The sequence below is a fragment of the Dysidea avara genome, chromosome 10, assembly GCF_963678975.1.
Source record: "Dysidea avara chromosome 10, odDysAvar1.4, whole genome shotgun sequence".
Taxonomy (NCBI): domain Eukaryota; kingdom Metazoa; phylum Porifera; class Demospongiae; order Dictyoceratida; family Dysideidae; genus Dysidea; species Dysidea avara.
The window spans coordinates 22,977,265-23,000,808 of record NC_089281.1 but is presented as its reverse complement, the minus strand read 5'-3'; the positions used below and the strand labels follow the sequence as shown (position 1 = coordinate 23,000,808).

General features: G+C 37.7%; 1 protein-coding gene and 1 long non-coding RNA gene across 5 annotated transcripts in view; one reads left to right on the top strand and one right to left on the bottom strand.

Moving 5' to 3' along the window:
• LOC136268151 (beta-1,3-N-acetylglucosaminyltransferase radical fringe-like) overlaps nucleotides 1-15,451 on the top strand; it is a 27,769-nt gene extending 12,318 nt beyond the window's left edge. The window contains exons 5-13 of one of the 2 annotated variants that reach the window (XM_066063402.1): nucleotides 4,775-4,855; nucleotides 5,067-5,196; nucleotides 5,830-5,868; nucleotides 8,846-8,934; nucleotides 9,568-9,641; nucleotides 9,693-9,787; nucleotides 13,401-13,486; nucleotides 14,891-14,953; nucleotides 15,324-15,451. In XM_066063402.1, coding sequence (XP_065919474.1) covers nucleotides 4,775-4,855; nucleotides 5,067-5,196; nucleotides 5,830-5,868; nucleotides 8,846-8,934; nucleotides 9,568-9,641; nucleotides 9,693-9,787; nucleotides 13,401-13,486; nucleotides 14,891-14,951 — 655 coding nt within the window. In that variant the 3' untranslated portion in view covers nucleotides 14,952-14,953; nucleotides 15,324-15,451. Of the gene's footprint in view, nucleotides 1-4,774; nucleotides 4,856-5,066; nucleotides 5,197-5,829; nucleotides 5,869-8,845; nucleotides 8,935-9,567; nucleotides 9,642-9,692; nucleotides 9,788-13,400; nucleotides 13,487-14,890; nucleotides 14,954-15,004; nucleotides 15,303-15,323 lie in introns of those variants that run through there. The other variant, XM_066063403.1, reaches the window with a different exon arrangement.
• LOC136268152 (uncharacterized) lies at nucleotides 15,374-23,544 on the bottom strand. 3 transcript variants are annotated; one of them, XR_010706887.1, is made up of 3 exons: nucleotides 22,815-23,544; nucleotides 18,009-18,283; nucleotides 15,374-15,565 (listed from the first exon to the last, which is right to left on the bottom strand). It is a non-coding gene; the product is annotated as an uncharacterized lncRNA (long non-coding RNA). The 3 variants fall into 3 exon arrangements; XR_010706889.1 differs by having other exon boundaries at nucleotides 18,009-18,224; XR_010706888.1 differs by lacking the exon at nucleotides 22,815-23,544 and adding an exon at nucleotides 19,364-19,526.

Here is a 23,544-nt window from a genome sequence, read left to right as displayed (position 1 = left end):
GGTAAACAGCAACCTTTAGGGGGACTAGTCCAAAAAACACAGAATACGGAATGACAGAAAAGCGGAATAATGGAAAATTTAATTCTAAATATTATACTACTATTTATGTTCTCTATAGTGTTTACACACTCCCCACCTCATAGCAACTCTTCCGAGAACACTATCACAATAGCAGAACACTAGAGGAGATCATCAGGGCATTCATTAAATAGAAAGCAAACAAAACCATCCACTTTAGAACAAACTAACTAAGCTAAACTATTTTCTAATATATTCTTCAATTATTATAAAGTTCTTCCTGCCATACTTACTTATGCCAGCTGTCACATGAGCGACTGCCCAAATTTATTAGAATTGTGCTGTTACAAATGAAATTAGGCTAGATTAGATTATCCATTTTTGTCAAAAGACATGGGTACACAGAATGCATAAAACCTGCTAATGTGCTCCCCCCCCCCCCCCCCCCCCAACACACACACACACAAACACACACACACATGAGAACAAGTTAACAATTACAATAGATACAAAAATCAAAGCAGTTAAAAAAAATGAGTTTGAAGTAGTCAGTGTTTGACTTCACAGTTCACAATTTATTTTAAACATGTTTGGCAATGAATGACTACCAGAGTTGAGGAAGGTTAGCTAAAGTAGGTTACTCCAGGATAGATTTTTTGGGGTGGAGTGTTTTGTCAATAATAAATTTGGGCAGTTACTCGGGTGTGACAGCTGGTATAACAGAAAGAACTTTCAATTTTATAGCAATTGTGTATTAGAAAGTAGTTTAGCGAAGTTAGTTTGTTCTAGAGCTGATAGTTTTGTGTGCATTTTATTTAATGATTGTCCTGAGGCATTATTCTGCTATTGCAATTGTGTTGTCAGCAGAGTTGCTATGGAGTAAGGAGTGTAAAAACGCTTTATGTACCACTCTGCGTGGGCAGTTCAAAGGCACCGCCAGTGCCATAATTTGTATATTGCACTGCTGCAGACCGCAGCGAGTGCATTATAACTTATAACACACTGGTTGCGGTTTTGTAGACCACAACGAGTGCATTATAAGTTATAATGCACCGACCGCAGTGCAATATACAGATATTGCACCTGGCTGCGGTTTTGTGCAGCATAGCACAAGTGCCGGTGGCGAAGACCACTACGACATCTCACCTAATAGGTGGAAAGACACTACACAGATCACTCGAATTCTTTTATAGCCTGACATGTAAAGGTCGATTGTGGGCCATAACGTCACCAATACGTATAATGTTTACAAGCAGCCAATGGCGATCGAAAAAGCCAACGCGGGTGGCCACAACTCTACTCTACATATATATAAACGTACTTATACACCTTACTAGTCTGGTGCCATCTTAGCCCAGATTAAACTGTAGTCCACTTCGACAATGACTCAATAAAACTAATATATTCTAAATAATACTAACCTTTACGTTCGATTGTGGTAACCAGTTTTGTCATGCCACCAGATTCGAGTTTAGCCAGTGTGAATGGTAAGAATTAGACTAGTATCGTTTAGTAGTTAGGTTTTGTTTACTTAAACCGTCTATTTAGCTGCTTTTTTTCGCTCGAGAGAATCACTATGGTGATTAGTCTGGCACTTAGTCTGTATGGCAATTGAGTGAACACGCTGGCATGCTGAGCACTACATGATGAGAGTCGAACAGTGAATGCAGGTTAGTGATATAAGCGTACTAGCTTTCAATATCTCAGGTGGCTGCAGTACTGCAGGGGGAACGTCATCCCAACGTCCGGCTTGGTTACCCACAATCGATGTTAGAAACCTGGCCTTTATAAGTGTTACAGCTGTCTTGTGAGACTCTCCCCACCTATTAGGTGAGTGGTACATAACAGTTATACAACGTGCACTCGTGCTCTGCCTGTATAAACCTACTTGCCTTCGGGCCTGACGGCCCTCAGGCTCGTGCGTTTATATCAGGCAGAGCACTCGTGGCCGTTGTATAACTATATAATAGAGCATAAGTAAGTTAGAATCTAATTTTCGATTATTCCATTATTCCGCTGTTCCATTATTCCGCTGTTCCATTATTCCATATTCCTTGTTTTCTGGACCCCCACCTTTAGGCTCCCTCTTTGTGCCTTCATCTTACCCAAATTTCATTATTGTCAATGGACTACAAGCCACATGACTAATTTGGGTCATCCAGACAACAGAGGTGCCCAGAAAATAGAGGTCTGAATAAGGGACATTCCACTGCAGTAGGGTTCCCTTGTAAAGTGACCAGCACTGCCCTAAATGCTGCCATCAAAACATGATACGCAGCAAAAGCCACTTTTTCAGAATAGCCTTATTCAGTTTAAAGCAAGAAAACACTCACAGACTACCAGATATTAATTAAAGATCTCCAAAACCTGAATTTTGATCTGCCTGCCTGTCCCACCAAACAAAGCAGCACACAGTCACCGTTTCATGCCACAATATCAAACTCACTGGTGACATGTACCTTTTCTGGTTCTGACAAGTACCTGCCTTCTGCACTTATGCCTTCTTCAATCACATGATAGTCTTCTTCTTCTTCATGCAAGGAAACCATACTGTGACATTAATTTTCTGCATCAATACTTTCTTTGGAGCACTGTAAAAATGACCTAGTGACAGTCACTACATTTTGTGGCAATTCCCAGTGACGGTTACTACTTTGTGACAATGTCAGTGACCTTGCCACAAAATGTAATGATGGTCACTAGGTTGTTTTTACTGTGAGGAACATATTAGATACACTCACAGACTGCCAGATATTAAAATCTTCAAAACTTGAATCTTGGCCTGCCCGCCCGCCCACCCACAAGTCTAGAGGCCAAACAAAGCAGTGCATGGCCAACATTTCATGCCACAATAGCAAACTCACTAGTGGCATGTGCCTTTTTTGGTTCATGCAAGGAAACCATATTGTGGCATTGATTTTCTGCATCAAAACTTTGAAATTCCTCAGAGGAGCATATTTAGATGCCACAAAACTATTTAAAGCACTTACTCCACTGTAGTTGGAGTAGCTAAACAATCGCTGGTCTAACCACAATCAGAACATACCACCTTGCACTTGGCAATCAGAGCATGCCATTATCATGCCCCTTAATAATCTAGCTGCAGTCAACTGCAGTTTTGCTGTAGAAAACTAGATATGGCAAACCATGTGCTGTATAAATCTATTGCTTATAGGTCACTCGAGACAAGCAGGGAGATTGAAATAGTCTAATAACTATAACACACTTTTATAACATAGCTGTGCTATACCAAAAAAATTAACAAACTTGTACAATTAAAAAATATTAATTTAAAAACGAGGTAGGGTTCCAGTGATAAAAAGTAATGAAACAAGAGAGACATGATGATGGTAGCTATTACAACATATATATATATAGCTATATGGGAAAATCCCTATACTTTGCAATTTGAACAGACATTCCAATGTAAGGATTATTCCAGGGTGATGTGATAGCTACCATTTTCATATATCTTGTTCCACTAGGTTTTATTGCTGGAACCCTTATAATACTTTTATTGTACTAGTTGCAAAAACAAACTTATTATTATACTGTTATATGTGTTCTTAAAATAGTACACAAACTGTTGAAATGCCCTCAAACTCAATTGCTGACATTTTATAATTCCCAGTTGCTTAAAAATTTGTATACAAAATCTCAAATTTCCTAGGGAGAAGTCTAAGATTTGTGGGAAATCCCTAGAATAAACACCATGTGGCTGTAAGACAGATTGAGGTGGCATATTGGCGTATTGGGAATCTTCCACAAAGCCTTCTTCAACAACCATGCATGGAGACTTGTTCAACAATATACTTAGTTATTGCTAACATGATTAGGTCACACAACACTCCGCAAAACGTTATACCAACAATAGCAGTGATTTATTCACCCCATTTAATGAAGGCTAGCTTGCATTTACATACAGTATAATATAATGTATGTATTACGTTGTAAAATTATATGTAGCTGATACCCTGCTTGTTGCACGTATCCCTGGGTATATAAACATGTAGTTTTTGGTGTGATTTATTAACTTAAGACAAGACACGTCTGATCTAAATAACAATAAAATAGTTGACAATGACTTTGCTGATGTTTGTGTTGGGTATACTTAAGCTCCGCAATGCAGTGATGGGCTGGAGGAAGTAGTTATGTGAGGGGTGGCTGACAAGAGTATAGAATCTCTAGCAGCAGGGGGTCTGGGGCTGTAGCTATTTTAGCTTTCGTGGTGTTTCAAAGTTCACCAGAATTAATTTAAAGATACAATTTGAAACATTTCAACTAAAATCCCAACTTTTTTAGTCAAAAGTATTTAAAACAGACTATTTGCAGTAAATGAAATTTTGGAAAAGTTTTTAGCTGCTGACTACAGGAGTAGTAAACATACAGCAGTACAAAACAGCCTTTAGACACCTGGAAACACTTGGTACAGTGGTAAGATGTCAACTATCAAAGTGGTTTAATTCCCACTGTTTTTTTTTCATTCACTATTTTTATAGGGACACGTTTTGATGAAGCAATCTATTAGAGTATATCAATCTTTTTCACGGTTTTCACTCCCACTCCAAGAAGGTTAATTTCAGTAAAATACCATTCTGAGGGGGGCTTCAGCCCCCTAGCCCCCTAGCCCCCTAGCCCCCCCTTTCCCCACCTATGCTGAAATGTTACTTGTAATGGTGAAGAATGGCATACTTGTATGGCTGGTTTAGTTATGTATGTACACATGGTTTGTGTAACACTTCATGTTTATCTATAGGAAAGGTTTGTGTTGCAAGTCTGGTGTTGAATATGAGCAATTTTACAATTATTTAGAAAGACACAAGTCAGACTCACAACAGTAAGTTGTTATAGGATATTGCATTAAAAATACTCAGTTAGTATGTTAGTACATCTTCTATTGACACTCCTAAAAGATATATTACAGCCAATGCATACGCAGTATACATGTACACTGCAAGCTATACTCAGACAGTTAAGATCTATGCATACAAATGCTCTAGTGTTATATCATGTACGTCAGTATTAAGTTGTTGCTTTATTTTTCGTAGAGTTCAGTGGTATTGTCATTTTGATGATGATATTTACGTAAATGTCAAGGAATTATCAAATTTACTGTCTAAATATGATCCATCCAAACCATACTACATAGGAAGGTATCCAAGACGATTTGGATTTGCTGTAAGTTTATGCTCTCAGTTTATCCATTAAACATGTTATGTGTATTGTATTTACCATATTGTAAAGAGGGAAATTTGTGTAGAGGATTAATCTCAAATATTTCTAGCCAGCTAGCTGTGTGTTTAGGGTAGATTCAATGTACAGAAACTCTAATTCATAGAAAAACATAAACAGTTCCTCCGCGTTCAAGACCTCACTTTAAAGGAACAAAACAAGGACTATTCAATGCCATACAGTTATGACAGTATGAGAAGGAATGCTGCTATACCAGTATGACACAGACTTGTAAACAAATTGTCACCTATAGACTAGATCTTAATTCATCTCTAGCAAAGAAGTCCAGAATTTTGTTTTAAAAAGTCATCTGTAAAACTTTAAACAATAAAATATTTACAACGTATATTATACCTACAACTATATAGACATTTTTGAAACAATTGTTGTGTAGACTTTCAAAAAGCAGTTTTGTCGATACACATGCAGCTGTATTATTACCAAGTTATGATTTTTAATAGCTGTTTCCAAGAGTAAGTTCTTCTAAACATATACGAGCAAATCTTTCAAGAATTTATGATACAGTCTTCCTAATGCTATTGTGTTGTATAATCTGGCAGAAATTTTGTTCATTTACAGGTTGACTCCTTCAGATTTGGTCGTCTTAAAAATAACTACGTAAGTAATTTTTTGTAGTGATACTTTAGTTTGTATTGGGTAGTGCTAATATGGTGTAGCTAATTTTTTGAATGTATGTGACCTGCTGAGTGAAAACTGGACTGGCTGTTTTCGCAAAATCTATTGGGTAAAAATATGCATACTACATAAATTTTACACATGTTTTAATTGCTTTGGTATGTACTCAAAATACTAAAACCCATATACACCACCAGATTCTCCTGCTCATTAGGAGTAAGAAACACTTTGTTTTGTATTTGTACAGCATACGGTACGTGAGTTATGGGTGCTTATTTATGAAATGGTAATAACAAAGTTTACGTCATCGTTTCATTGCTGGAATGACCTTCTTCTTTGTCCACACAGAGATGTACAGGGAAAACAGTATACCATGATTGATGTGCCAGTTCATGGTGAACAGAAGCCTATCTTTGTAGCTTGTTCCGGTCATGAGCTATGATCGATTAATAAATATCTGTAATTTATTTACCGTATTGTTGCTGTACATAATATTGCCTGTTCCAACTGTCTAGCACTATATCTCCAAGATTATAAATCACAAGAGGCTGAAACTTTGGCTGTCCAGTACTTTGTTACTATAGATAACAGAGAAGCAATAAAATGGAATTCAAAAAAAATGTGCAAAAATGGCCTGTTTTTGCTCAGCGGGTCACTGATAGTAACGGTACCTATACTAGTATGTTGAATTGTATGTGGATTAAATCAATTATGGTCAATAACTTGTTTGCACATTGTCAACTGCAAACTCAACTACCTATCATTAGTATAATCTAGTAGTTTTCGAATTTTTTACTCGAAAGCAAGTCTCCATGACAACTCGGCAGTACTGGCTAGGCATAATCAAGCCCATATGTACTCTCAGTGCAACCGGTAATGCGAGTTTTTATGGACATGAAAGCTAGTGCAAGAAGCTACTAAGGCACTGCCCATATATTAACATCAACAAGCTAGTGGACAAAGGAGGACAAAGGTAAGTCCATGATGCATACATTGTAGCAGCTGTGGTAGATATGAAGGCACATCTTGGACCTAAGTGACATCAAGCAGTGAAGAAATCAACCATCAACCTTACTCTTGGCTGAAGACATCAGTAGAAATCAGATTTAAATGATATAACAGGAACTGTGTGCAATTTCTGAATTGATTGCAGAGACATTTCCCCCATGTGTACAAAGCTGGAAACAAATTGAAATGACCACATGCTCTTTCAGTAATTGATTTGGGTGTCATTTTGATGCTAAATTAATTAATGGCACCATTCTTTGTTTTGGAGCAGTATGCACTGTGTTTAGTCAACTGAACTAAGTTCATTAGTATTCATACGAATTTTAAAACAGGTCAGTACTGCTGACTCAGCTATAGATGACCCACCAACACTGGTAGTAATCCAGATCTGAATTAACACCAACTAAGGTGTGCATCAAAAACTACATTTTTGGCATTCCACTATATAGTGGCTATTTTATATAGCAAAGCAGGTTTTCATGATTTAGTGATCAATTTATTATCCTTCAATGCTGTGAAATTTCAACAAAGAAGGATTATACACAGATGGTTTGCTCAATAATTGGTATGGTAAGGAGTTCGATTACGATATCAGGAAGGAATACTTGTACTACAGTATTTACCTAGATCTAGTTTGTAGGTGATAATTTGCTGTCTGAGAATGGATTTCTGGAATGTATTCAGATGGTAAATATAGGTGTCTTGTTTTAAGATGCGCAATTAAATAAAATTGTTCTCTACGTGATCAAATCCCCCACGTTGTAGCTAATTCATCTCCTTAACACTGCATGGCATTCACCACTGCATGGCATTCACATATTGAGCAGTATGCTGAGCTGGTTCTGTATACTTTCTCTATAGTATTTTTATCATTTGTCAGGTGTGGGCTCCAGACTGTAGGATTAACTGAGAAGCACACAGATAATTAATATCCACAAAGCTATAACTATGAAACTGAAATACAAACAACAAAATACATTTCCTATAGGTGTGCGTGGTTTCATACATACTTGCTATATTACTTTCAACACACCTTACTGAAAAATAGGTGTGTCTCCATGCATGATTACAGACAGCAAACTAGCACCCAGACCAAACACGGCTCACAAAAGAAGCTTAGCTGTTTCAGGACTAGATTATGACACATGTATGTTCATACACCATTAGAGTGTTATGAAATTTATTATATATTCAACTGAATTTTATACTAACTGCCTGAAGTGTAACTCAAGGCTACGGGCTTGGTTTTTTCATCTTTCTATGTCGCTTCATCCCTAGACATGTCTTTTGGCATACCACAGTATGTTCAATGTACACATCATGGACTTACTCCTTTGTGTACCATTTCGCAGAGGCGCTTCTTGTACTGTTCTTCATTGTTTGTAGCACTGTATATAACAGGCTGAACAAAGCTGAAAGCAAAGCGTAATGGCCATTTCACTTTTGAGTCAGTATTTTATTGATAGCCTGGGTGCACATTCAGACGAAAACTTTAATCAAGTCTGGTGCCATCCTTTCTTTTGATGCGGTAAGCATGGGTTCACCAGTCATAATAATGTTACAAAAAGGTAAACAAGCGAGTATAAGAAAAAATTAAGAATTTTAACTTCAATTAGGGATCATAGAAAAAAGTAGGGAAACAAGGAGGTTGCCTAAACCTGTAAATATATGCTAGTGTACATTTAACCCTAATATTCAGTAATAGTTAGTAGACTGAAGTAGGTCCACTAGTATAGCTGCTGGTATAGGTCAGTGACCTCCCTTACCAGGTTTTTTTTATTTCTATGATTCCTATACTTTGTCTACTTGTATATCTACATATGTATAAACACTGTGTTAAAAATTCCTTCTTCCACATTATCGTGATCCTGAAATTTACAATTATAAATTATGTATACTTTGAATTATAACCCTATTCAATCATACATTTATGCATGTATTCTACTTTCAGAATGTAAGTCGCAGAATATTCTGGTATTCAGCTGGAGCTACATATTGTGTCAGTTTGGCATTAATGATGAAACTGGAGAAATATTTCAAGTAAATACTATTTGACTGCAGTACACTTTAATAATTACATTGTGTCATTGATGCAAATATCTCATTCTATGGGCATACTGCTGTTGAAAAGAAAGAGGTGGAGAGTAGAACTTTAAAGATCACAAAGACCACTTTACTCTGTCTGTGTTATGTTTTTATCTGTGTTTACAATTCATCTTAGCAAAATACTATATACTGCTACTTTTCATTAGCATACATGTGATTTCATTTATAAGGAACATCCATTTCCCTCAGCATCACTTTACTTTAAAGTGATCAAGATATATATTTTAACAAAACAGTCAAATAACTCAATCTTTTAGTCACAACTTTTGTCTTACAGATCTAGAGCTTCTATATTCTCAAAAACATGTCCTCTATAATATCTATCTATATATATATGACAGTTAATTTTCAGCAACCTCTTGTTAATAATTCTGTTGTTTGTATTCCATTTGCTTCCTTATAGTTACATAATAGGGTTTTGTGTGAACCTTTCTCAGTTGTCATTTGCAGTGGTTAATTCATAATCCAGAGGTGGTTGCATGAACAGTGGTTGGTGTTATATATAAACACAGCTGACTGCAAACATTTAGGCATATATATAATAACGTTTTTTTTTTTTTCATTTAGTGGTGTGGACAAATTTCAACACACTTGTGCTGTTTCAGAGTACACAGATGACCTGTCTGTTGGTGCTATCATAAGTAATGTAAAATTTGCATTATAAAATAATGTGATGTGATGTACCATAACAGACTTGGTGTTGGGATACAATATAACACACATTGATAACATGTATAATCAAGCTACTGATTTAAAGAAGCTGAGTCCAGAAGCTGTATCAAAACTGGTTAGTTCAATGGATGCTTTATGTTGCTGTAGATAGCTTATCATGAACCCACAGTTACCTATGTATTTATGCCCCCTCCCATTCCAACAGCCTCTGCAGTCTTCTTTATCCAAGCTTCCTTACTGCACACCTGACTGCACACTCACACTGCCTGAACCTTTTTGACAGGAGGAGGGGGAATCATTGCACAATACTGCCTGTTGCTTAGCAGCCAACAAAGGAGACAACAGCTGCTTACTCTCATAAACTAATCTACGTGATTGATGACAGTGACCACAGCCAACTGCCTTGACAATTCCAAAGCTGTTCCCACCCTGCCTCCGCACCACAAGCATCAGCAGAATCTACACCTTTAAGCTGATTGTACAGTTCTCTACAATAATTCTGATGGATTGAGGCATCTGCAAACTTCCACACAGTACACCAACAACAAATCAAGCCTCAACTCTGCTTTAACGTATCATACTGCATCATCTCGTTACAGAATGAGCCCACATCCCAAAATGGAAAGATCTTTCTGAAACCAGGTCCATTTTGCATAACAGAAGCATCTCTATCATCTGGCAAATGTTACTCTCTGTTTAATTGTTATATGTATAAGGAAAAATTAATATCAATTAGGGATCATTGAAAAAAGTAGGGAAACAAGGGAGGTCACCTACACCTGTAGATGTACTTATTTAATCCCTATACCTATGAGTGAATTAGGTTGTCCACTAGTATATCAACGGGTGTAGGTAACCTCCCTTGTTACCCTACTATTTTATAATCCCTAATCAAACTTTAAGTTTTTAACTTTTCTTTTTGCAGCATTATTATGACTGGTGAACCCATGCATACCACATCAAAAGAAAGGATGGCACCAGAGGTAGTGTTTTCAACTGAACGTGTGCACCTCAACTATCAATTACTGATTCAAAAATGAAGTGGCCATTACGCTTTGCTTTTCAGCTATGTTCAGCCTGTTTCACAACGTTACAAACAAAGAACAGTTGGAGAAGCACCTCTTCATTCAATCCAGTCACCATGGAAAATACAGAGAATTCCTGTTTAAAAACATGGGGACGTCATTGTGCTACCACAAATCAACACTTTGGGCTGTCAGCAAAAAGGGAATGGGACACAAAGGAGGACAAAGGTAAGTCCATGATGTGTGCATTGCACATACTGCAGTATGCCAAAAGGCAGTGTTGGGAGTAACGCGTTACGTAATATTATTACTTTTGTGGTAACTAAGTAATATAACGAAATACCCTATAAAAACAGGTAATATAACTCAAGCTACTTTACTTACAGATGTAATGCGTTACCTAAGTAATATAGTTACTGTAACGAGTCTAATATTACGTAATGTTATTACTACAAGTAACGAAGTTACTAATCTCGTTAGTTATCCTCTGAGTAACGCCTAGCCACAAAGAAGTAACGAAGCCTACTTAATGAAGCTTATTCACCAGCTTCTTACTTATAACCAAGATTTGCACATTGCCCAACAACGCAATCGTGTCACGTGATAAAGTGGTAGTTTCACACGTGACAGCTTAAGGCTGTGGATACAAAGTAATATAATATGTAATATTATTACAGTTACTTTATTTTATGAGTAATATGTAACTGTTACTAAATAGTTCTGTTGCAAGTAATATGTAATATGTAACTAGTTACTTTTACAAAGTAACTTGCCCAACACTGCCAAAAGGCACGTTTTGGGATGAAGCAATGTCGAAAAGTGAAAAAATCAAGCCTGTCTTCGCCGTTATCTAGTTATACTTTTCTGAAGGCATCAGACAGGCAGACAGCTGGCAGCTAGTCAGTCAGTAGAAAATTCCATTAAATAAAAAAAATTAAATTTGTAGCAATGCATTGGAAGTATTTAGGGTCATACTGAAGACACTTTTGGGCTTGGTTATACCTAATTAATACTACCAAGGTACCAGGATGATATTGTGAAGCTGGTTTTTGGGTGATATTTTGGTCAGAAAAACCTAAACCTCAAATGATCCCTAATGTACAGTACTACCATACTATGTCTATATGATTGTATGATTTCATAATTGTTTTAGTACTACTGCAATTTGTTGCCCTCACTATATACAGTGAATAATCATGAAAAGGGTATAAGGAAGTGGTATCATCCAAAATGATACCTTCCAGTACGGCAGAATCCCGCTCATCTAGGCAGTCTACAGAGCCATATCCAGGATTTTTCCTACCAGATTTGGTAATGAGTTTAAGTGCAGGCAACCCACTTAACTGGCAATCCATCAGCAGACAGAATGAGGAATTGCATTTAGTAAGCTTGTTGAATTACCCATACCAGATTATATCGCAGAGTCACTCACAGGAACAGCATCAAATTTGTAATGCCTTGAACCTTTACACGTTTAGTTTCTTCCGAAGATCAATCAGCAAATGGAACAAATTATCCCCTTGTGATTGCTCCATAGATTGTTTTAAGACCATATCAATGACTGAAATTATTTAATTATATTCATTTATGAGGTTTACTATTAATAATACTAATAATAATCTGAAATGCTTCAAGATTCATATACTGTTTCAATATATGGTTGGTTCCAACCTAAATGTCAATTGTGGTTTATGGCTACTCAGATATTGCATATAGTGATCCACATACATACTCAAATTCTCCAATTGAGCTACTGTAGTCTTACATTACTCATTTTAAAATTGTATTCCATTATGAATGTTCTATTAGAGTACTCTATTAGAATACATTTGACTGCTCTATTAGAGTATCTCGATCTTCGTAAACTTCAATCCATACCCTTGCTCTCCAAATCCGCCTTTGAGGAATCAATATAAATTTCCTAGTTATACTGCCCTGCCCTGTTCCCATCTATTCTGTATATTTGTGCTGCCAAACTAAGATAGTCCGGTGTTCCTGCTGCAAACCCACAAGGTTTCCAGAACCCCCAAATACACCCCTGGTCTAGTTTGCACTATACTGTCCATATCTCAAAAATGTCAATCTAAGAAATTATACTAAAGTAAAATTTAAAAACAGTGTTGTTATTGCTATTAGAACTACACAGTTAGAAGGTAGAAAGGGAAGTCACTCCTTGCATGAGCATTGATCTAACCCATACTTCATTGTTGTTAATAGATCACAAGCCACATGTCTAATTGTTTGATGAAAATGGTTTGAGTCAGGGGCAGCGGAGAAGGGGGGCAAGGAGGGCTGCAGCTCCTGTGAAAAAAATTATGGGGGGCTTAGCCCCCCTAAAATTATCTGTAGCTGTGATGGAGAGCCTAGCTCAATAGCATCAATAATAATAAGTCCAGTGATCTATCCACTAAGAAGCATCTTAGCAATAAAGTTACACCATTTTATAATGCCGGAAGCTTGGTTTTGAGAAATAGTGGCAATACTTAATTTGTATCAATTGCAAATAACCTAATTTATTTACTTTTAGTATGCGCTAATGATGGCTTTGTACTAGCTTCCTTGTTAGCCAATTGACAAAAAAATCCTGTTCAGTAGTAGTTAATGGTAAATTGTATTTGCCACCACATATTATTGTGGCAGATTCATTAAGATTTATATATAAATTGCTGGTCTTGATAAGGTATTCATACTTTACTTGTTTAGGTCACCGTTGGTTTCTCATCGGGTAAAACTGTAAACATGATTGACCCCCAACCAAGACTATTTACAAGTACTGAAGATCCAACCAGGCAAGCTAGCACACAAATAGTGTATCCCTTGAGTTGTTTTATGTACCAGACAGTATTTATTGCTGTTTGCATGATAAAATGTGGCTGGACCTGTGGAAACAGGGCATGTGGGCACATAGAATTTACATACTTTTTAAAATTTTCATGACTCATAACTTTAAATGCCTTTGTGCTACATGGCCATGAAATTTTTAGCCCTGTATAAGTTAGTGAAGTTACAGAATGCAAATATTCTATTGCACTACTAAGATATTATCTGTTGTGTAGTATGTGCCCACATGCCCTGTTTTCGCAGGCGCGGTCACAAATGATCTCACAGGCTCTAATTAAACACTCGGCTACTCTAATAAACATTCATTTAGACCTTTGGATAATACCTTCGCAACTATGGGAGAACTGTTAGAAGACTAAAGCATATTAATACAGAGAATCCCAATGTTTAGCACTGTGCTCGGTGGTAGTCACTTTTTAAAAGCAACTTGTTACTTATTACGAAAACTATATAGTTACAGTTCCATAATACTCATAAAATGAAGTAACTACAATTATTATATTACTTTGTGTACATGGCCTTAAATTGTCACATGCACAACTATCACCTTGTCACATGACATAATCGCATTATTGGATAATGTGCAATGGCGGATCCAGGATAGGGCATTTGGGACAAATGCCCCTCCCTCAGTGGAAGAGCCATACTTCTTTTGACAGAAATGATATACACCTTGTCAGACCAAAATCAATTTATATAACTGCATATATTATCACCATTGCATTGCAAACTCACCTGAAACAAAGTTAAAACAGCTGTCAAACTGTCACCCAACACCTTCGTTCATACTAAGCACCTCTAGAAATAATTATCGTGTTGCTGGTGTTAAAAACTTTCATAGCCTTTTAGACAGCTCTTAATCATTTGCAAAGGACATAACAAAAATCAACCTACTAAGGAATGATCATTGCTACAGCAACTAACAAGAGAACCTGCTCTCCCCAACCACCTACAACTTAGGCTGTTTGTGCCCCTCCCCTTACCAGCTCCTGGATCTGCCCCAGATGTGTAAATCTTGGCTATAATTGTGTTCAAGAGAAAGCAACTGGTCAGTAAGTTTCATTCATTAATTTGAGGTGGGCTTCATTACTTCATTGTGGCTAGACATTACTCAGTGAATTAGAGTAACTTCATTATTTGTAACCATAAAATTACTTAATATTCGAGTCGTTACTGTAACTTCATTACTCATGTAACCCAATACAATTGTAAGTAAAGTAACTTGAGTTATATTACTAGTTTTTATAGCATATTAAGGTAATATATGCGTAACACGTTACACAATTGACGTGTTACCCCCAACACTGGCATAACTGTACCCTCTGTTGTCCTCTGTCATCTCCTAACTGTAGGTTTTTAACATATCATTGTTTACTGTATAAAGATACATCATGGTGTAATACTGAACAATGAAGGTATGCATCAATCGATGTGACTGTTTACCATTCAATATACGTACCATATAGTGGGTTATTTTCAAGGATAGAAATTTTGCTGATTGCCACCATTCAAAATTGTGAGGCGCTTTTCAGGATGTTTTATGCATTTTAGTTGAGTCCTGAATTTTGAGGGTCAAAAAAATTTTCATGGTAGCTGCCAATCTGCAAAAGTTATCCCTCAAAAAAACCCACACTATGGTAGATTTCTTTTCTGCATGTGTCTTGTAATAGCATATATTTTATTATATCCATGCATGTGTGTATGCTTCTGTGTATACTACCAAAGTGGTTGTTATTAGCTACACCTGCAAGTAAGTGATAGATTTTGCTCACTTATTGTTATTAGGTAATCTGGGAACTACTGGATATATAGAACTTTAGTCTATTTAGCTACTAATGAAAATCAATCAGTATAATTTTATATCATGACTTTATTCATACAAAATATTCATTTAAGAGAATGATAATATAATTAATGATAATTATAGTGTTGCATGTAGTTTAATGAATATATACTGTACCGACTTATGTATGGTCAAGCAATGAGCTTACTGTTGTGCTGTCTTCAGAAAATTTCTGCATCCATAGCTATCATGACAGATATATACATAATTATATGCTTGCTTACCTGCGTAGTAGATACATGATATGTGTGTCACACAGTGCATGTGGGCATGTAGTTCAACTGTGTGTACACAAGAAGTAATGGTTGTAATTATTAGTGCTGAAACGATTATTCAGTTATTTGACTATTCGGTTGGCTTGACACTATTTGATTCATTAACACACTATTCAAATAATTGTTAGCACTTTGTACACTGTGTTCAGATGGAAAAGCCAGCCTTGAAACTTAAGATTATGAATGAAGTGATGTATCTATGCTGTGAAAATTCTATTTTAGAAAAGATAGAAATGGTTCTTAGGCTTTACCTTGCTCCCTAACAAAAGGTTTCAGTACTTATTCAATAGAAGTATAAGCTTAAAGAATAATCGAATATTCGGTCGTTTTGTTCTCAATTATTCGAATAGCAAAAATTGCTATTTGCTTGAGCACTAGTAATTAACAGAATATAAATAATGTATAATTATTACAATCTAGAGTGATATTTGGACTTAAGGTATCCTATATTCATATCATTACTGAAATAAGCTAGCCAGATTTTCCAAACATTTTAGTTAAATATTTAGGATTACCATCATGCTAGTACAAGCAACCAACAAACTTGCACAGCTATCCCTGTACAATAATAAAAGGCTAGCTATGCATATACTGTTGCATTTATACTGATAATAGGGTTGGCCATATCAGTATTGTGTAGCTATTGGGGCAGTACCATGCATACAACCTTGTGTATACAATGTTTAACTACGCATACATAGTAAAACTGCTGTAATAATGTCAACTATTGCTGCAGCTCTACTTTCACTACAAAGTATGCTAAAATTAATTGGTTTTTAAGCTGTATAAGTATCGGTCAGGTGTGCATTACTACACCAGATTAATTGGCTATATATGTTTAATATGCACTATCTCAGATCGGCCTATTGGTCTGCTTATACTGAACAGTACTATAGCATTGTGTTCTGAGCTTGAGTATTGCATGTGTACAAGATAGCTAGTAGCTACTGTGGTATAGTAGTTGCATTATCAATTGAGACTATATACATTTACATCCATTGATAGTGATGGGGGGCCAGTGGCGTGGCTACCATTAAGTAAAAATTGCTCAACAATTCAGGCTGAGTTGCCTGAGTTTTGAGTGGCACTCTAATTTTCTACTCAAACGTTTACTAATACTAAGACAGCATTACTGTACCACACATAATAGAATCTATATGGCTGCAATACTAAGAAGGGCTGGAGCCCACAGTGACAATTGGCTGGACCACTTTTCAGCTACTTGAATTTGTATCAAAAAGATCGAGATACTCTAATAGAGCAGTCATCGTAATGTACTCTAATAGAGCAGTCAGTACAGATTATAGCCACAGTTCTCATTACACTGCTTGGTTTAAATCATTTACATTTATGTTAATTGTCTTTAAATTACTTTTCGATTGTTCCAATGAGTTAACTGCATGGCAGTGCATTGAGCTACTGAATTGATCACATCATGTATTTGCAGTTACAATCAAAAATTAGCTTCCACATGCCATTTCAAAGTACCGGTATATATTTTCAAAAATTTCCTTAAGGGAGCATGCCCTCATACTCCTAGTTTCACATGCAGCTGAATATCACATGAAAGAGATGATCACCAACTTAAATATCACATTAGATCAATAAAAGTATAGTGTGCATGACTATGACCTCGTTTGTTGCAGTCCATGGATGGCTTGACCTCTAAAAGTACCTCCAGAGTAAGTCAGCTGTTTGTGCTGAGTGAAATTAAACTAGTCTAATAATTGAAGCATGGTATACTGTAAGCTGGAGCATTACTTATGACATGTAGAAAAGTGCTCAGACATGATGAGTCTTCTGGAACATCCAACCAGTTAATCAAGCTTGAAAGTGTTTGTGAATCAGTTGAGTCAGACCCTCTCAATTAGGTCAATATATAAACTTTGCCTCGGTAAAACTTTTTCCCTGGCTACGCCACTGGGGGCTACTCTGGGTCAGGAGCATACCTTATTATATAGCATTACTGGGAGGTAAGCACCCTAATTTGGGTTAATTTTACACATGAAACATATAACAGCTTGGAACCCTAAAACTTTGAGGCATAACTTACAAAATCTGGGATCCACTACACAGTAGGATGCTAGCATTTTTATCATGCATGGTTACTTGGCAAAGTAAAGTATAGAACCACCCAAAGTAAAGTATAAAACCACCCACACGCAGTGTTCTTGCACTTCAGTATGTATGCATACGTGTAATGTATCAGGTTAATTAACCAGTGATTTTAAAATGTATCTTGCTAATTATATTAGCACAGTACACTGCCATATTTTGCAGCTTATTTCACTTACTGCATGAATGATATAGAAGTTAGAAGTGCTGACAAAGTATTTCATGAAAGCAACTTACTATAACTTAACACTCCTCAGTTAGCTATCAGCTATTCAGTTCTCTCAACTCCTCTGTGTTTGTACATGTCTTTCTCATTCTGGGACATTCACCACCCTGATTTCTCTCTATAGTAGGTTGTTCAGCTTATTTTTACTTCTATCTCAGTATTTCCTTCACTCTCAGTATTTCCTTCACTTCTCAGGTGGGTGGCTGCTGCTGCCAGTAAGGCGGAGGCTACAAACCATTCACAACCATGGAAGTTGTGAGTCATTTGGTGTTTTGATGTATCCACTCTAGTTACAAAAATTGCAGACTATATACAACTGTTAAAAGTTGCTTGTCCCAAAAGTTATAGCCAGGGAGTCAACTTGAATGATTAGATTCGCAAGGATTAGATCAGTTAATAGCTAGCTAACTATATTATTATCATATTTTATAATTGTAAGATTCATATGCATGAGCATAGTACAATGATTCAAATTAAATTAGAATGTAAGTAAGCAATTAAGCAAATTAATTAAGGTGACGCTGAAGTAATCAAATGAAGCCTTACAAGGCTAATGGGACATCATGTTTGTGGCCATGCTCGAAAAAAACACGGAAAACTAGTAGAACAAAGTAAAGCGCTTCGAAATATTGAAAGAACCAACTCTATTAGACTGTCAGGCTACTATTGCTGATACAAGTAACGATATTCACGTACTAACTTCATCACCTTGTCAAAACTCTGGTAACTTCACGGTGAACAACACCAGCTGTCATCGCGTGATTACTGCTTTATGGAACGCGCCCTGGCCAGTTACACCATAGATAGTATACGTAAACATGGATTAGAAACGCGCAATACAATAACTGTGCCCCTATCTTCGTTACGGTGCGCGAAAAATTATGGTTAGTACAGCTGAAGCGTTTCGCATTCTTGTGCTGCTACCACAAGATGTCTGTTGTTTACAGCTGGATTAATTACCACCTACACTAACTGGAGGTTGGACTTGTTAGACACGTTGACTCCTAGCAAACAGTAGGGATACAAAATTCTCATTGTTTAAGAGGAATATGGTGTTTCGGAACAGTTTTGTAATTTCGCTGAAGAAACTGTAACCTCAACATCGTTTCTAATCTGTTGCCTGCACCACTAGTAACAGGTAGAATGTTATTAGACTACTTAGGTATTGTTGCTTTACTGTATAGTTCCACTACTTCGATAAAACTATGCCAAAATAGGCTCTAAGTTTTGTAATTATTTTGCCCACGCAAAGTAAAACTGTAGTTAAACCTTTATTGCAACGTGCCAAGCATTTAATGGGTAGTGCAAATGAAGCCATGAAAAGTTGGCTAAAAGCTATGCTGCTGAAATATTCGCTAATGCTCACCTGCCACTATCCACTTGTCACCAATGGTATTCCCTCCAACATCACCACACACCTGCCCGCACACCTGTATTCTTGTTCAGTACATAAACGCAACACACTGACAAAGTAAAAGAAATGTCTACACTACTAAATAACCGGCCTGTGAACAGCCTGCCAACATTTTGACAACTAGCGCACTGTAACGAGGATAGATGAAATATTTTAATGCGCATTTCAAATCCATGTTTACGTATAAATTATTATCTATGGTTACACTGTCTTACAATTCGTGAAATAACTCCATATTTGATGTACCATAGACCCTCAAAATTTGGCAGAGGCACTGGTGAAGCGTTTCTTTACACTGTCTCTGATCCACCTTCTTGTTTGGCCCCCAAGACTGCTTCTTTAGTTGTAGATGAATCTGCTGTATTAATATGTTTGAAGGGTTTTCCTCGTGGTACCAGTCCCGGTGCCTCTGGTTTACGGGCACAACACCTTCTTGATGCAGTCAGTGGCCACACTGCACCTTCTGCTGAACTTTGCCTTACCACCCTCACTCGTCTGATGAACTTTTTGCTTTCTGGAAAAGCTTCTCCATCGCTTGCCCCTTGGTTGTGTGGTGCCCCTTTAACAGCTCTTCTGAAAAAGAACGGGGGTGTTCGCCCTATTGCAGTTGGTGAAATTCTTCGTCGCCTTGCCAGTCATCTGTGCTGTCAGTTTTCTCGTCCCTTTCTCTCTGACTTTTTCCTACCTTATGGTCAAGTGGGTGTTGGTATCCCAGGTGGTCTTGAGGCAGCTATCCATGCTGTCCGTCATTCTCTTTCCCAATTTGGCAATGATGAATCTCTAGCTCTACTCAAAATAGACATGAAGAATGCATTTAATGAATGTAATCGCTCAGCTTTTCTTGATGGTGTGTGTAAAGAGTTTCCAGAGATTTCCCCCTGGGTGTATTGGTGCTACAGTCAACCTGCTGAGCTGAGGTTTGGCGACAGGCGTATTCTTGCTTCCACAGGTGTCCAACAGGGAGATCCTCTTGGTCCCTCACTTTTTTCTTTGGTGTTGGTGCAATTTCTTCGTTCCATCTTTTTAGTGAAACATGTCTTCTTAACCTGTGGTATTTAGATGATGGCACATTTTTAGGTACTAGATCTTGTCTTCACGCATTACTTTCACATTTTACCGAGTCGGGTCCCAGTTTTGGTCTTTACATCAACCTATCCAAGTGTGAACTATACTGGCCTTCTGGTGACAGTTCTTTTCCTAACTTTCATCCTGCCATCAAGCGTATCAACCCCAAGAACAGTGGTTTGGAGCTTCTTGGATCTCCTATTTGGGGACCTCCACAGTTTTACGATGCCTTTTTATCTCTTCAATTTGATAAAATAGTTGCAATTCAGGATAAATTGGTTGACCTCGAGGACCTCAAGTAGAGTTGCATCTGCTTAGGAGCTGTCTTAGCGTTTGCAAGGTCACTCACCTTTTACATTGTGTGCCATCTTCCTCTTTGGGCTCCTTTCCCTCACATTTTGACCTTAGGTTGCGAGAATGCCTTAGTAGAATCTTGTGTTGTAGAATTTCTAATAGTAGTTGGACACAAGCCACCTTGCCATTTAGGTTAGGAGACTTGGGCCTACGTGAATCTGAGCGTTCTGCTGCTCCTGCATTTGTGGGGTCCTGTAATTCTGCCAGTATTTTAGTGTCACGTTTAGTGGAAACTTTTGTGTTTTTATGCCATTTCCCGGGGAGGATTGTTCCTTCGCTTTCTTCGAAGGTATGTCTGTTTCTGTGTTGCATAACTCCTCTCAAACTGACCTTCAAGCCATTTTAGATGATTCACTTTTTAAACAGCTTGTAAGCAGTTCCACTATTCGTGATCAAGCACGTCTGCGTGCTTTATCACATTCTTCTGGCACCAGCAGTGGTTGGCTTAAAGCACTTCCACAGCCTGCTTTGGGTCTAGCTATTCCTCCTCACGATTTTACTATAGCTTTATGTTTGTGGCTTGGCATTCCTTTGTTCCCTTCTTTACCACTCTGTACTTGTCTATCTGTCATTGACCAGTTTGGTGATCATCTGCTGGGGTGCTCTCATGGTTCCTTGAGGATCCAGCGTCATAATGCTTTAGTGTCTGTTGTACACCATGCCTTGCTCCAAGATCACCCTGGTGTTCTTAGGGAGCAAGGCATTTCATCTGACCAATCTTGTCCTGGCGACATATACCACCCTGACTTTCATCTTGGTCGTCCTGCCTATTTTGATCGCTCTGTCAGGAGTACCACTCAGTCTGCAGTCATATCTTCTGCTTCTTCTCAGGCTGGGGTGGCCACTGCTGTTGGTGAGATAGCTAAGGACAACCAACACCAGGACATTGTGAATGATAATGGAGGAGATTTTATCCCTCTTGTATGTGAGACCTTTGGTGTTTGGTCACCATATGCCCTATCAATTTTAGGATCCATAGCTGACAGAACAACTGTTAGAAACGGTTTACCTCGAAAGTTTGCTAGGCGCCAACTTCTCCAGCAACCGTCTGTGACTTTGTGGGGGTACAATGCGAAAATGATACTCCGCCAGTATTTGCTTACTGCTGAGGACGGATTTCCTGACTTTGACATTGGTTAAGTTAAGTATGTAGGTAGTAATAAGTATATAGTTAGGTAACAAGTAGTAGTATGGTGTAGTTTTCAGTATGTACGTGTGTTATGTCCAATATTCAAAATTACTATAATCTATTCCAATGATTTTCTTTGCAGGGGCTATGGAAAGATTTTTCGCGATTCGCTGTTGACGGGCGTGATATCACTTGTTGAAAAATGCGGGTTGCATTTTAACCAGTTTCCACGTTGTTATCGTTAAAAAAGGTTCCATAGAGTTGTTCTACAAGGTGAGAAACCATAAGAGCCAAGGCGGCTTAGCGCTAGGTTGTTTCTGGGGTGAGTTATTATTTAAATCGGCTCGTAAGTTCAGAGTTTAATAGCCACGAAATTAAAGCGGGTGATTTCACGGAACTTGGCATGCTAAGCTAGCTACAACATTACAGGCATAAGAACCCTTTAAAAGTAGACTACATGGTTCACAAGCGGAGTTCTCCACCACCCTAAAATAGCTAATTAAGCGCGTGGGCTAATTTTAATCGTGACAAATGGGCATTGTACGGCTTCACATAATTACTTCAGCGCCACCGTAGCTATAAGTAATTAAGCAATATAGCTACACTCAGCTTACTGGACTCTCAGGCATTATGCTCTGTGTCCAGAGGATGGCACTATTATACAGTGCACCCTATTATTACAGTGGCGTATCTACAGCAGGGCTTAATTTGTAGGGCCTAGGCTCGGGCCTAGGCCCTGCTAAATTTGGCTAGTGCCCTATCAAAACTGAAGACTACGAAATCCACAATCACCAGCTTTTCATGGTTTATTGCATTATCTAACAAGTGAAACTTATTCTATACTAAATTACTCACCAAACTATCGGTATTGAGCTGTCACCATAGATACTAAATACATAATGGATTGGAAACGCAATACATTTTACGGTTACGGGCTCGATACGGTCACGTGATGACATTTACGGGACACAGCAGCATTTTCAATAGGCACAATACATTTTTGTCGAATTCGCCCAGAGTTTTCTCGAAAACAGGTGTCTTTTTTAATTCGTTCATCCTTTTTTTAGCACTCTCGAAGGTATGAACTTTTCTTTAGAATAGCATGTATCGCTAGACTTGTTTTCACAAAGCCAGGAAAACCCCCACAGCCACTACCGTCATGTAGCCATTCTTTCGCTTCGCTTACGGAAAGTAACTGCTGTACAGTGCTAAAAATAATTATTTTGTATTCATTACGATGTGGCGAAACTGTTCAGCACTTCTAAAACTTCGTACGTAATAGCTACGCCCTATGCACTAAAACCCCCACAGTAGATTTTGAACACAAATTTCGCGTTCCTTCCTTCACACCTTCGGTTGTGCGAAACGACTAACCTTCAGTCACAAACCAATAAATAGCTGAATCATTTAGCAATGATTTAACGCTTTATAAAACCTGTAATAGTAGTCTCAGTGTTAAGAACAACTGCAGTTTGTACACTTGGTAACGTTGCCATAAATCACGTGACCGTATCGAGCCCGTAACCGTAAAATGTATTGCGTTTCCAATCCATTATGTATTTAGTATCTATGCTGTCACGAAGCC